At 36.4% G+C, this 15,641-nt stretch overlaps 1 protein-coding gene across 1 annotated transcript in view; it reads left to right on the top strand.

Moving 5' to 3' along the window:
• Positions 1 to 15,641, top strand: part of MACO1 (macoilin 1) — a 64,984-nt gene that overhangs the window by 3,786 nt on the left and 45,557 nt on the right. Inside the window, exons 2-3 of the mRNA XM_081306473.1 lie at positions 12,152 to 12,293; positions 14,372 to 14,498. Of these exons, the coding sequence (XP_081162599.1) occupies positions 12,152 to 12,293; positions 14,372 to 14,498 (269 nt within the window). The remainder of the gene's footprint in view (positions 1 to 12,151; positions 12,294 to 14,371; positions 14,499 to 15,641) is intronic.

Genomic DNA, 15,641 nt, shown 5'->3' with positions numbered 1-15,641 from the left:
TCAAACTCATTTCTGCCATCCCTTTTCTACCTCTCATAATCCCCATAGTAATATTCTTTTAGATTTATACAGTGGTTTAGAGGTTCCAAAGAAGGTTAAGTTTCAGTCAGGTAAAATATTTCTGTTAAGCCACATTTTAGCTTACTGTTTTGGTAGTTAAAACCTGACACATTAACAAGTATATTTTGTCCTGTGCTATTTTATGAAGTAAGACAGTTGCCACTAAGTGTGGGAGTATTTTCTAACTCAAATGGGATAGATACTTGGAAAATTATGAAAATAAGTCATTAATAATGAAAAGTCTCCTTAACTATTACTCTTCTGAGGTCCTTGGATTTCTTTATGATTCTTTGCCCTGGTCTACCTTCACACACAGACACTTGCCACTCCCCCAGCAGCATCTCTTGTAGCAGCAGTTCTTCAGGCGAGGTGGGACTGTTGCTGTATAGTGAAGCCATAGGGGCTTCTTGATACTTCTCCCCACCCCTCATCTCCTGGAACTACTGACTTTATAATAGGAAGAAAAGGAGATAAAAATGTAGTAAATAGAAGATGGGACAGAAACATTTATATTAAAAGTATATTCTGAGTCTCTCCAGTTAGAATTATTACTTACACAGCAAATATATTAAGAATTTTAAGTAAGTCCTATGTTTAGCTTCAGGAAATATTTTATATCTTTGTTACTGGTGGTTGAAGGAAGCATACCTTCCATGTAAATTTATGACTACTTCCTGTGCTGATTCTGCTTGTAGTGTTGCCTGAAAGTCATGTTTTCACAGCTTAATGCCTTAAAACTATTTGTAGGAACTTATGACTGCCCTAGTGTATATAATACTTTTCCTCATCTTTACTTCAAGAAGTGTTCTCTGGTCTTTGGGACACTAAAAGTGACATTTTAAAATGATCACATTTGCATCCTCCTCAACTTCCCACTTTTCCTTTTCTAAACCCTTGTCTAAATAGTCTGGTCTTTAGAGATTTCACTTGACTGCTTTTCCTGTTTCTTTAATGATGCTTTTTTTTTTTTTTTTAGCCTGGTTTTAGACTCCTTTGGGCTATGGTTATTAAAGTCACCAGAGGCTGCCTGCCTTGATTGTACACGTGTTCCTCAACGAGAATCCTAGATACCAGTGTTGCAATCTCACAGCCTAAAAGCATTTCAGTAATCATGGTAGGCTTTACCTTCAGCAGTGTTGAACCTGACATGAGAGAGCGATTCTGTATTGTTTTATTATTATTATTATTATTTTTTGGTACTAGGGATTGAACTTAGGGCTACTCGACTACTGAGCCATATCCCCAGCCCTATTTTGTATTGTATTTAGAGACAGGGTCTCACTGAGTTGCTTAGCGCCTCCCCTTTGCTGAGGTTGGCTTTGAACTCTTGATCCTCCAGAGCAGCTGGGATTATAGCTGTGCCCCACCATGCCCAGCTGGAAATGTTATTTCTATAAAGTGTTCAATTTGAATTTTTTTTTTAATATTTATTTTTTAGTTTTTGCAGACACCACATCTTTGTTTGTATGAGGTGCTGAGGATCGAACCCGGGCCACACACATGCCAGGCGAGCGCGCTACCGCTTGAGCCACATCCCCAGCCCTGAAATTTTTAATGCAATGTCATAGTATATTTACATTAAGTTTACAAATTGGAAATTTATGAATTAAGATATTGAGTGTTTATTCTCATAATGTACATATTCTTACTTTTTAAAGGCTTGGTTCTCTTGGAGGATTAAGGAATTATATGATTTGAATATATATATATATGCATATATATGTGAAGGCATATAAAGAAGAAAATATTTATATAAAGAAGAAAGCATTTAATAGGATAAGAAAGTTGAATATGGTAGATAAACACACAGGCTTTGAAGTCTTAAGGATGTGGGTTCAGATAATACCTCTGCTTCCAGTTGTGTTGTGTGAGCTTGAGCCAGTCATTTACCTATTTTAACTCTAAGTTTTCTCATTTATAATACCTGTTTTTATAGGGAAGTTATAAAGCTATAGTAGTCCTTCCTTTCTGTGGTTTTACTTTCCTCAGATTTTTCTCTGTTTTTGGTATGGGGATTGAACCTGTCATCACTTAACTATGAGCCACATCCCCACCCCTTTTTAATTTTTTTTTTTTTTTAGGGGGTACCAGGGATTGAACTCAGGGGCACTTGGCCACCGAGCCACATCCCCAGCCCTATTTTGTATTTTATTTAGGGACAGGGTCTTACTGAGTTGCTTAGAGAGACCTCACTTTTGCTGAGGCTGGCTTTAAACTTGTGATTCTCCTATCTTAGCCTCCCATGCCTGGCTTACTTTCCTCTGATTATTACCCATAGATACCCCAAATTGGAAGATGTTTAATGAAAAATTCCATAAATAACCAGTTTTTAAGTTATTTGTAAGTTAACATTGTTTTTATAATTAGTTATTGTTACTTTCTTATGGTGCCTAATTTATAAATTAATCTTTATCATGGGTATATATGAAAAAAACATAGTATGCATAGAGTTAAGTACTATCCAAGGCTTCAGGCATCTACCGGAGATCTTGGAAAGTATACCTAGAAGATATGGGGGGAATACTGTAATTGAGAAAGGTCACATAAAATACTTGGCATAAGTTTGGAGATTCCTTGGAAAACTGGGAATAGAACCACCATTTGACACAGCTATCCCACTTATAAACAGCATACTACAGAGACACAGCCACATAAATGTTAATAGCAGCATAATTCACAATAGCTAAATTGTGTAACCAACCTAGATGCCCTTCATTAGATGAATAAGGAAAATATGGTATATATACACAATGAAATATTACTCAGTATTAAAAGAGAATAAAATTATGGCATTTGCAGGTACATGGATGAAGTTGGAGAATATAATGCTAAGTGAAGTTAGCCAGTCCCAATAAAAACAAACGCGGAATGTCTTCTCTGATGTAAGAATGCTGATTCATATGGGGATAGGGGAAGAAAGGGAGGAATAGAGGAACTTTAGATAGGGCAAAGGGGAGGGAGGGGAAAGGAGGGGGCATATGGGTAGGAAAGATCATGGAATGAGACAGACATCATTAACCTAAGTACCTGTATGAAATCACAAATGGTGTATCTTCTTTGTCTTCAACCAGAGACATGAAAAATTGTGCTCTATATGTATAATGTGAATTGAATTGCATTCTGCTGTCATATATAACTAATTAGAATATATAAAAATAAAAAAAATACTTGTCATACTGGCTTTATCTTTGTTATCTTATTTAGTCTCATTAAAGGCATTAGCTTCAGTTTCTCAGGTGAGGAAACTGAGGTTGCCAGAGGTTTAGTTTCTTGCTAGAGACATATATCTCCTCATTCCAAAGTCTGTCCTCTTTGTTTCATTGCTTTGTGTCCCTTCATCCTTTCTAAGTGGTGCTTATGTGTCATAATTTATATGATCCTCTCAAACTCCTTCTACACATAGGGCAAGTGTCATAATGTTCATTTCCATGTGAAACAATAGGAGTTTCAGGAGTAGCTTGCCCAAGGCCATTAATCTTTTTTCCTTCTCAAAAAGAGGATCTCTCTCTATTAAGATTTTAAAAAGTAGACATGGTAGCTCAATGCAAAATATGATCCTGGACCAGGATTAATTTATCTTTATCTATAAAATAAATTAGTGAGGTAATTACTGAAATTTGAATAAGGTCGGATATAGATCAGATAATAGTACTATATTAATGTTAATTTCTTGGTTTTTTTTTGACAAGGATTCTTTTTTTATATTTATTTTTTAGTTTTAAGTGGACATAGTATCATTATTTTACATCTATGTGGTGCTAAGGATGGAACTCTGTGCCTCAAGCATACTACACAAACACTGAGCCACAACCCCATCCCCAATTTCTTGGTTTTGATAATTGTGGTCCCATTGGAGAATGCTCTTGTTTTGGAGAAATTTAGAGATAAAGTAGCATTACATCTACAACTTATTTTCAAATAATTCAGGAAACATATGTAAACATATATAGGGAGAGAATGTTAACAAATTTTAATGTCTTACCATTTGTGGAATCTGGGTGAAATGTATAAGGGAATTCTTTGTGTTAGTCCCAAAGTTATTTCAGAATGAAAGTTGAAAAGAAGTATCATATGCTTGTTAAAAAACAAGTAAAAGCAGTATGATGATACAGAAGAATAATGTGAAAGCCCTTAGTAGTTCTGTCTTCGCATAGTTGCTGCTGTATGACTTATAAATATAGGGTTTTTTCTGTATATAAACAAACATACATTTCTTACTTGACAAAAATAGGCTTCTATTTTACATGTTCACTTCTTTATATAGAGAGTCACCATAAAGACATCACAGGTTTCCATGCAGAATGAACACAGTTCTTTGTGGTCGGTCTCCTAACTTGTCTTTCTGTGCTTTTTCAACAGTTTCCTGTAGCCTGTTAGAGTTCCCTATTCCTCATTTTTTTTTTCCTATAAAATAACAATAACTGCCTCGCCTACTTCACAGTTGTGGAGATAAAATGAGATAATTAATAAAAAAGCATTTGGGAAAGATTACAAGTGTGATTAAAAATGTAAGGTATTGTTAAGTAGATTATCACTATCAATGATAGTAATATTTGATTCACTTTTGAAGTGAATTTCAAATATTTATACAATGTTGACACAGCTCTTTTAGGGCCTGAGCATTGCTTTTATTTTTATTTTCCTATTTTGTTTCTTTATCTCTCCCCATCCTAAGCCCCATAGACTTCACACTGTTAAAAGTATTTTTGGCTGGGTGGGTTGGCGACACTCCTGTTACCCCAATGATTTGGGAAGCTGAGGCCAGAGGATTGCAAGTTCAAGGTCAGCCTGAGCAATTTAGTGAGGACCTAAGCAACTTAGTGAGACTGTCTCAAAATAAAAAATAAAAAGGGATGGGAATGTGGCTCAGTGGTTAAATTCCCCTGGATTCAATCTCCAGTATCAAAAAAAAAAAAAAGAAAGAAGAAGAAGAAGAAAGTATTTTTGAAGCAGAAATTCTAAAATTCCAAACTTTCCACTTAGATTAGGTTATAATACATTGCTATACTTGGTATCTCTGTAGTATGTATAGTCCTTTATAAAAATACTATATCACAAAATTCTTACAAACTTTTAAAATTTATTCCCATTCTGGGTAACTTTTTTCTTTTGTTTCACATTGTTATATTAGTCGTTGCAGTGGCTGTTTAGGTATTTGTGTCTGTGTGTGCAGCCATGTGTCTGTATGTGTAGGCATGTGTCTGTATGTGTAGGCATGTGGCTGTATGTGTGTTTGACTCTAGAAAGGCTTCCTTTGTTTTTTTTTTTTTTTTTTAGAGAGAGAGAGAGAGAGAATTTTTTAATATTTATTTCTTAGTTTTCGGCAGACACAACATCTTTGTTTGTATGTGGTGCTGAGGTTCGAACCTGGGCCGCACGCATTCCAGGCGAGCGTGCTACCGCTTGAGCCACATCCCCAGCCCAGAAAGGCTTCCTTTGTAGGAGGCTTAAAATAGAAAAAAAATATATAGAATAGCTTGGATCATCTCAGCCTGCTCTCCTTTTCTGAATTGTACACAAGGATATGCTTTCAGACTATAGCAGTGGTTCTACTTTTTTTTTTAAATATCTTTATTTTGTTTATTTTTTTGTGGTGATAAGGATGGAACCCAGGGCCTCACATGTGCAAGGCAAGCGCTCTGCCACTGAGCCACAACCCCAGCCCTGTTCTACTCATTTTTATTTAGAGGCTCGCACACAATTATCCATAATTCAGATTTCTCAGAAAATTTTTTTGTTTTTATTTTAGGACCTTACTTAATGCTCTTAAAAATAACTGAAGCTGGGCTGGGGTTGTAGCTCAGTGGTGGAGCACTTGTCTCGCATGTGTGAGGCCCTGGTTCAATCCTCAGCACCACATAAAAATGGATAAATAAAAATAAAGATACTGTGTTTATCTACATCTAAAAAAATATGTATTAAAAACCAAACAAACAAACAACTGAAGCCAAGCTGGGCACGGTGGCACAGACTTATATCCCAGGGACTCAGAAAGCTGAGGCAGGAAGATTATAAGTTCCAGGCAAGCCCCAGCAACTTCGTGAGACCCTGTGTCGGAATAAAAAATAAAATGGACTGGTGATGTAGCTTAGTGGTAGAGCACCTTTGGGTTCAGTCTCCAGGACTACCCAAAAAAGATCGAGAACCTCAAAGAGTTTTTTTTTTTTTAAACATTTTTTTTTTTTTTAGAGAGAATGGGAGAGAGAGAGAGAGAGAATTTTTAAATATTTATTTATTTTTTTTTAGTTCTCGGCAGACACAACATCTTTGTTTGTATGTGGTACTGAGGATCGAACCCGGGCCACACGCATGCCAGGCAAGCACGCTACCGCTTGAGCCACATCCCCAGCCCCGAGCTTTGTTTTTTAATCTATCGATATTTATTGTATTAGAAATTAAAATGACAAAGATTGAAAACATTTATTAGTTCATTTAAAAATCACAATGATGAACCCATGAGAAAAGAAGTGTGATTTTATATTTTTCTGTACCTCTTCAATTTCTGGCTTACTAAAGGATACTTTGAGAACCATTGCTGGAGTCAGACCCAGTAGCAGGTAGGCCAAATGAGATGATAGTCTGGCACCCAGAATAAGGCTGATTACATTTGTTTCTTTCTAGTGAGGAACAGGCAGAACAGATTGGAAGCAGGTGCATGGTAATCCTTTAGGCAGATGCTGTATTGATATCTTTGTTGCTGTATTTGTTGTTTTGATCAGACACCCTCTTAGTCACCTGTGCATCATCTCTTCTATTTTCATTTTAACTGTGCACATTGATAAAAGCCCTGTTGGTCCTAAACTCTTCTGCATTGCAGGTCATTCATTCAAGAAGAATTGTTGGGGGAAAGAAGTTCAAGTTCCTGTAATGTAGTGTGCTAGCTGCTATGCTGGGCACTGAGGGTATGAAGTGGGGAACACAATGGCCAGATCATTTTGTTTGTGTAGACTTTACATCTAAACAGCTATTATACAAAATAGTATTTAATTTTAATTGGTTAAATACTTATATAGTACAGGATGCTCTGTGAGCATTTAATGGGGTCCCAGTATTTATTTTGGGGCCAGTAATGCTTTTTTGAGGAAGTGATATGATACTCATGCTGTGTGCTGAAGGATGAGCAGCAATGGAAGTTATTCTTTTATATTTATTTGTACTTAGATGGGATCTTCTCTGTGATTCAGAAAGAATTGTAGAAAAATGGAAGAACTGACCCTGAACAGTTTCTGGTTGAGGGAAGGATGGTTAACAGTTTGGAGATAAGTACTGATTATCTGTACTGATTGTCTTCTTTCTGAGACATGGAATTTAATCGAAGTTCCATGACAGCTTGAAGTTGCCTTAATCCATTTCCTTTTGCTCTAACTGAATACTTGATACTGAGTAATTTATTTAAAAACAGAAATTTATTTCTTATGGTTGTGGAACATAGTTCTAGCATCTGTTTGGCATCTGGTAAGGGCCTTCTTGCTGTATCATAACTGCTCAAGTCTCTCTCTTCTCCTCTCCCCTCCTCTTCTTCTTCTTCCTTTCTCCCCTCTCTCACTTTCTTCCTCCTCCTCCTCTTCCTTCACACAGTCTCACTTTGTTGTCCAGGCTGGCCTTGAATTTGTAATCCTCCTGCCTGAGCCTCCCAAGTAGCTGGGATTACAGGCAAGAGCCACTAATCCTGGCTCTTCCTCTTGTCATAAAGGCATCAGTCCTATCATAGGGTTCCCATCCTGATGAATCTAATCCCAATTACTTCAAGGCTCCACTTCCAAATAGCATCTGTTATGTGAATTTAAGGATTAAATCTCAACATGAATTTCAGAGAGATTTTTAAACTATGGCATGGAACTTGTGTTTTTCTCAAATTTTAATGTATGCATAAATGGCCTAGAGGTCTGGTTAAAATACAGGCTTAGATTAAATCAGTTTGGAATGGGCCCTGAAATTCTGCTTTTCTAAACAGTTTATACATGATGATGATGCTGGGTCATGAACCATACTTTGAGTAGCAAGACTGTGTGTAATTACATCAGCCCACGTGAAACTTTAGCATGAGTATAAGACATATAAGGGGCTGGATAAATATTCTAGAGATGATGTCCAGTAGGAAGAGGTATTGGATAAGAGGTAAGACAAAGCAGCTGGGTGTAGGAAGTATCTTGCCATATACTGAATGCTAAAGGTGATTTACAGTTGCCATTACCAAGAGGTCAGGAAAGCTAGGATTGAGATAGATGGCTACCAGTACAGTCAGTGAAATATTCCACAGGCTTATTTCTGTGGTGAGGATCAAGTGAACTAAATGGCCATTAGTCTGTGCAGGGAAAAGGTCAGGTACTGAGGATTGATGGCCTTCCTATGGTAATTATGTGGGCTCCAGAAAATGATGTAGGTGACAAGCAGCTAGAGATACTGAAGAGAAGGTGCACTTTACTTGGAAAAAGAAGAATGTTCTTTACCACTTCATATTAATCATAGATTATTAATCTGTAGATGGAGAATTCAGGCAAAAAAATGGTTGTAAGTAGCACGATAGGAATAGAATAAAAAATTTATAGAAAATATCCACTTTGAAGACTTGACACCATAAGCCTAATAATTGCATTTGCCTTTTCTTTATTTCATTGGCATTCAGAATAGTTTACAAGATCATCAGAAGATATTACTGGCCTGCCCTGTTTCAATATATAATTTTGAAGAATAATTTTTTTTTTGCGGTTAGGCTTTATTATTTTATCATTATTAGCAAATTTACTTGGATTTGGAGACTCAAAATAATATCAAGTTAGCCATAAGTCATATGAACCATATAAAAGTATATTTAATTATATCTTCTTCATGGCTTAAAATAAATATTTTGGAATTCCATAATGGTTTAAATTCCCCTGTGGAATATCATCACTTTGGATTTGGCAAAATCTTAGAACCTTCAGAATTTGGATGGAGAAGGATTAGTCAGGGTTTCTACACTGATGAGCAGTCATTTTAGATTACTATCTTTTAACTTTTTATATGTACCTACAAAAGGATAAACATGATTTTCTGATGTAAAAAGCTAAATGAATACTGAATCAGGCAGCTTTCTTAAATTTTCTAAAACTCTTTTAAGATTGAAATGGTTCAACAGAACTTAAGATTATTTCTTGAGAAAATCAGCTTTGATAATTAGGTTGTCTTTTGATTTTAGAAGTAGGCCCACCTGAAAGGGGAGCCTGGGGAAAGCTGAGGGTGTGGCATATGTTTGTAAATGATCAGGTTTGCTTATTAGATATTTTTACTTCTAAACTAAGACTCATTAAGAACTAGGAGTCTAGAACATCAAAGGTATAAAAGTAGTTGCTTGAGCAATTAAATGTATAAGAAACCCCTCACCTTGAAGTTACAAAATTGATAAAGAATAGTCACCAACAAGGTTGATTGTTTTTGTATTGCCTTAGTTTTAAATGATCCAGTTGCTAAAAGTATTCAAAGCAGGCTGCTATTCTTTTGGATAATGCTTTCTAAACAGTGAAATGGAGTATTGCCAGCTAGACTGGGATTCTGCCATGCCTTGGGGGAATTTTGGGCAGAGAGCATTTGGTATCACTGTTCCTTTTCCAGCTGGGGAATGGTACCATGAGGTACACATGTCTCATTCAGCAACATTCCAGAGACAGCTCCCTGGGAAAAAGGATTAACCAGAAAAATTAATACATTTTCATGCCCCTTTTAATTAATTAATTAACTAACTAATTAATTTTGTAGTTTTGGGGATAGTACACAGGGCCTTACACATTCTAAGCAAATGTTCTACCATTGAGCTACAACCAGCCCTATGCTATTTTTTAAATGCTTTAAAAAGATGACCAAGGGCTGGGGATATGGCTCAAGTGGTAGCGCGCTCACCTGGAATGTGTGCGGCCCGGGGTTCGATCCTCAGCACCACATACAAACGAAGATGTTGTGTCTGCCGAAAACTAAAAAATAAATATTAAAAAATTCTCTCTCTCACTCACTCACTCTCTCTTTAAAAAAAAAAAAAAGATGACCAAGAGGCTATCATACCTTGTTTAAGGTAGAAACAGTTCTAGACACAAAGAAAATTCCTTTTAGTTTTAAAGTCATGTAGCTTGGAAATCTAGTTTCAAACTAGATTTGTGATCCCTAATACCTGCCTGACTCAGATGTTCCTTCTAATAAAATGTGCTTTGCTCTCTATTGGATCAGTTTTGAACTTAATGAGAGAATGAGATTGAGGGCTCTGTCTTCAACAGGGTGGTAGAACTGTAGTGAGTGAAGCTAAAAGAATTCTTAGAATTCAAGAATGTGTTCTTTGGGTTTGCTCTGGGTTTCTTGATTTTAGGCAAGTCTCTATGGAAGTTCAGGAATTAACATTAGAAATAAATCCTAGATGACAAAATATGCCTCATTATGAATATTATATCATGAAGGGCAAGGGTGTCTGTTCTTGATATCTTTACCCTAATGGCTTCAAAGGGCGCAGAAAAAATCCTCAATGCTGGATCTTGCCCCCCACTCCCATGTAACTCTTTTTGTATCTTATTGAAATATCCTTCAAAATTAAAAAAATCTTGATTTGAGCTGGTGTATAGCTCAGTAGTAGGACATATGTTTAATATACATAAGACTCTAGACTCAATTCCTAGCACCCAAACAAAAACAACAAATTTTTGATTTTGTTGATATTTATTCAAATAACTAATTTGACCATTTCAATATTGGAATGTTTGCACTGCAAAATGCCATGTAAGTTTCTAGCCCAAGTCAAAGTGAATTTTAGGTATTTTCAATCTGTTTATTTTGAAACCTTTTTTTTTGGGGGGGGGTGTGTGCTGGGGATTTAACCCAGGGCCTTGTGCATGAGAAGCAAGCACTCTACCAACTGAGCTATGTCCCTAGCCCTAGAACCTTTTTTTTTTTTTTTTTTTTTTTTGCGGGGGGGGGGGTACCAGGGATTGAACTCAGAGGTACTCAACCACTAAGCCACATCCCTAGCCCTATTTTTTTGTATTTTATTTAGAGACAGGGTCTCACTGAGTTGTTTAGAGCTTCATTTTTTGCTGAGGCTGGCTTTGAACTTGTGATCCTCCTGTCTTAGTCTCCCGAGCTGCTGGGATTACAAGTGTTGTGTCACTGTGCCCCGCCCTAGAACCTTTTTTAATACCTCAGTTTGATCTGCTCTAGAATCATCAGGATTGGGAACATAGAAATAAAAGTTTATTAATAGGTACAATTTAAAGACCTGTATTATCCATTGTACAACTAATGGACTGGAAAATGGACTTTCAGATTTCATGAAAAAATAGTAATTTTTTATCCATGTCCTTACCTCGTTTTTGAGCTTAGTGCAGTGGTTAGTTGTATCCTGACTGGCTTGTCAAAGTTGTTCTGTTTAACATAAATCCTAAGGGAACTAGGAACACACACATATACTTCTCAGCTAGAACAACGCCTGGATACTTAAAGAGTTTTTTCTTCAACATGTATTTTTGCATCCTCACAGTCCTTTGGTAGTGATTGGCATCTGCTCCCTCAGTTAGTTTCTATTTTGGGAAGCCATTTGGTTTTTGTTTGGTTAATGCAGATGTAAACTATATGGAGAGGCAGGAGAAGGGGAAAAAAGACAGAATTCTTCAAGCATATAGGGGTTTGCATGAACAATTTCAAAGACTTTCAAACAGATGTAGAGGGGTGGAGAAGCAGCACATTTGAAGTCTTTCAACCATGACATTTTCTGCTAATGAAGAACAGCTTGAAAGCTATAATTTTGAGAGTGTTGCAGTATTTTAAAGCCAGACACTTAGCACATTTTTAAAAGAGTGTTGAGATTTAAATGTGTTTTTTTTTTTTTCATCTTAAATGGGATTAAGCAATTTTGGTCATCATCTTATCTCAAGAGTTATGAGTCTCAGAATGAACACTAGAGCTTTTTAAAATTTGGATAGGCCAATGGCAGCATCTCTATTTGTGCTTTATCTCTATTGTGCTCATGGTAAAAAAAGTTATTTTGTTTGTGTCTTTTAAACCTAAACAGTGCATTTTCTGTTTCTAGTTCTTCACAAATGACCCTGAATTAATTCTTTATTTTTATATTTTGCAGTACATTTTTATACCTGAAATTCCTGGTGGTGTGGGCACTTGTCCTCCTTGCAGATTTTGTCCTGGAGTTCAGATTTGAATACCTGTGGCCATTCTGGCTTTTCATCAGAAGCGTCTATGATTCCTTCAGATACCAGGGACTGGTATGTTTACTAATATATGCTCTCCAACACTGAGGGATTTGATGACCCTTCTCAGAAAATCTTCAATATCTGATGGTGACCTATTTACAGTAGATTTTATAAGCAATGTTTAGGAGACTGCTGTACTGGAATGAGCTAATAGGGTCTATGGACTGAAAACTGGCCTCTTGGGCTATTTTATCTAACCCCAGGTATTCATATCTTTTCCTTCTAGCCATTCAAGTAGAAGGAAGAGATTGGATAGATACTTAAGTAAGGAGATAGTACTGGAGGAAGCACTAAATTGTTCAGTTCTACACAGAAGTGCCTCTGAAATCCCTGGTAGTAATGGAATTGGAGTTAGAAAAGTGATTCTCAAATTTTTGACTCCAGACCCCTTTACACTCTTAAAAATTATTGAGTACTTCAAAGAGAAGTATTCATGTGGATCATATCTATCCATATTTTTAATATTATAAATTAAAACAAAAATTAAAATGCATATTAACTTACTGAAAATAACAGTAGTAAGCCCATTATGTTAATATAAATTATTATTTTTTTAAATATTTATTTTTTTAGTTGTAGTTGGACACAATACCTTTATTTTATTTATTTATTTTTATGTGGTTCTGAGGATCGTACCCAGGGCCTTGCACAGCACTCTACTGCTGAGCCACAACCCCAGCCCACAAATTATGTTTTTAAACAAACAAAAAAAATTTTTAAAAATATATTAAAAATAGAAGAATGGCTTCATTTTTGCAAATCTCTGTAATGTCTGGCTTGATGGAAGACAGCTAGATTTTCATATATGTTTCTGAACTCAATCTATTGCAATACCAAATGTCATGTAACTTTTAGAAATTTCTACTATACACATGAGTGTGAAAAAGTCAGATTATATCTTAGTATTATTACAAAAGCAGTTTTCGGGCTGGGGATGTGGCTCAAGCAGTAGCACGCTCACCTAACATGCGTGCGGCCTGGGTTCGATCCTCAGCACCACATACAAACAAAGATGTTGTGTCCGCCGATAACTAAAAAATAAATATTAAAAAAATTCTCTCTCTTTAAAAAAAATTACTGAGGTCACTAGTGATTTCAGTGATTAAAAAAAAAACAAAAGCAGTTTTTACTTCAAAACCATTTGGAAGGATCTGAGACCCTCCAGAAATCCCCAGACCGCATTTTTAGAACTACTGGGTTAGCAAGGGCACAGGCCAGGGCTTGTTCTTTGGGTTTGTGTGTTGGTTCCATTGTTGTTTCATAGCCACACCTTAAATCCCTAAATCTCCAACCAGGCCTGGTGCTTTGGTCAGAGCAAATCCATGCTTTAAAAAGATGGTGTCAAGCTCATGTCCAGCTGGTAATAGATAGTGGTAACCAGAGGATGGTAACTAGAGGAAGGCTACATTATTAAGATTAGTAACATCAGCTTATGTCTTACTAATATTATGGTTCACCTGTGTTCCAACAAGCCTATCCTTTAAGAATAAGACTGGGTGTGGTGGTACATGCCTGTAATCCCTGAACTGCAAGTTCAAGGCCAGCTGCAGCAAGTTAGCAAAGCCCTAGGCAATTTAGTAAGACCCGGTCTAAAAATTAAAAAAATAAAAAGAGCTGAGGATGTAGCTCAGTGGTAAATTATCCCTGGGTTCAATCCGCAGTGCCCACCCTTCCCAAATAAAAAGGCTTTTAGCTGGGGTGTGGCTTGCTGGTGGAGTGCTTGCCTAGCATACCGAAGCCCTGCATTCAGTCACCAGCGCTGAAAACAGAAATGAGACTCTCTAGGAGTGGTTTGTGAGGGGAGAGGCTTTTCTGGGTTAAAATTATTATTCTTTCAGGTAACCCTCCCATAGCTCATTGTGGTCTAGCCTCAGTTTGTTCTGGTCTAGTTCTTCATGATTGAAAGACCATAAATGGCACTAACTCTTTAATGTTGATTTAACCACTACTTTTTTATATGAGGGATTTTAAATGTTTTAAAATGATCTGTTATTAATTTGCTCTGTTTTCATTAATTTTGTTCAATAAGCTTTTAAAAACCAGTGTTTGAAAATAACAAGTTCTAAGATGTGATTTCTTTTCTTCCGTAGGCCTTCTCAGTATTTTTTGTTTGTGTAGCATTCACATCCAATATAATATGTCTGCTCTTCATTCCCATACAATGGCTTTTTTTTGCTGCTAGCACATATGTATGGGTTCAGTACGTATGGCACACAGGTAAGTGTTAATTATTTCTTAGATGGATAGAAATCTTAGGTTCAAGTTTTTAAAATATGGTCATTTCTTTGAAAAAATTATTTACAATTGATTTTATGTGTTTTAAAGTTGCCTTTTCTTAATAGATTATAATATACTTTTACAAATTTTTTTGTATTATTTCAATCAAAAGTCTGAGCCTTTATGATTTGTCTATAATAGACATTTCAATCACCAACTCTTATTATGAAGATATCCTTTTTTTAAAAAAAAGTTGAAGTGGTTTTTGTTTAAAAACAATTGAAGACAGCTGTGTGCCAAATTTTAAAAAAGGTTCCTAGAATAGGTGAACCCATAATTTGACAAAAGAATCCTCACAGTAGCCTTGGCACATGAGGGTTTTAACTCTGATTGAAAACCTACAGTGATAAAGAATTTAACTGCCATTCCTGGTACTCTATTACCCATTTTGGGGCTGCTGTGATAGGAAGTTCTTCATAGTGAACCAAACTCATCCTCCTTTTATTTTATTTTTTATTTTTATTTTTATTTTTTTTTAAAGAGAGAGTGAGAGGGGAGGGAGGGAGGGAGAGAGAGAGAGAGAGAGAGAGAGAATTTTCAATATTTATTTTTTAGTTCTCGGCGGATACAACATCTTTGTTGGTATGTGGTGCTGAGGATTGAACCCGGGCCGCACGCAAGCCAGGCGAGCGCGCTACCGCTTGAGCCACATCCCCAGCCCCCTCCTTTTATTTTTAACCCAACATATCTCAGCTATTTGGAAGCTCACTGATTATTAGAGGATCTGAAACGGTTTTCACCAGAAAAATATATGGGTCTGTGAAAACCTTTGCCTTAACATTTCAAGGGGTCTATAGACCATCCCCTCAAGCCCAAACTAAACCTCTCCCACCTTAATAGGTGTAATCTCCCTTCCCAGTTAACATTTCTTTAGAGATCTGAAGTTCCTGTCATATCCTTTTAAGTCTTTTCTGTTGGCGAAAATGCCTGGTTTCATCAGTTTTTCTCCTGTGGCATTTCAAGCACACGTCACCAACCTGATCTCTCTAGTTTTTATAGGTTCTGTGTATTATATTTCAGGTATGTTCTAACTAGAGTGGAGCTACACAGCTACCTGCTGCCTTCTTAGAGCTACACTGTTAG

This window comes from Spermophilus citellus (assembly GCF_964194105.1).
Source record: "Spermophilus citellus genome assembly, chromosome: 9".
Classification (NCBI taxonomy): domain Eukaryota; kingdom Metazoa; phylum Chordata; class Mammalia; order Rodentia; family Sciuridae; genus Spermophilus; species Spermophilus citellus.
This window is presented reverse-complemented; position numbering and strand designations above follow the sequence as displayed.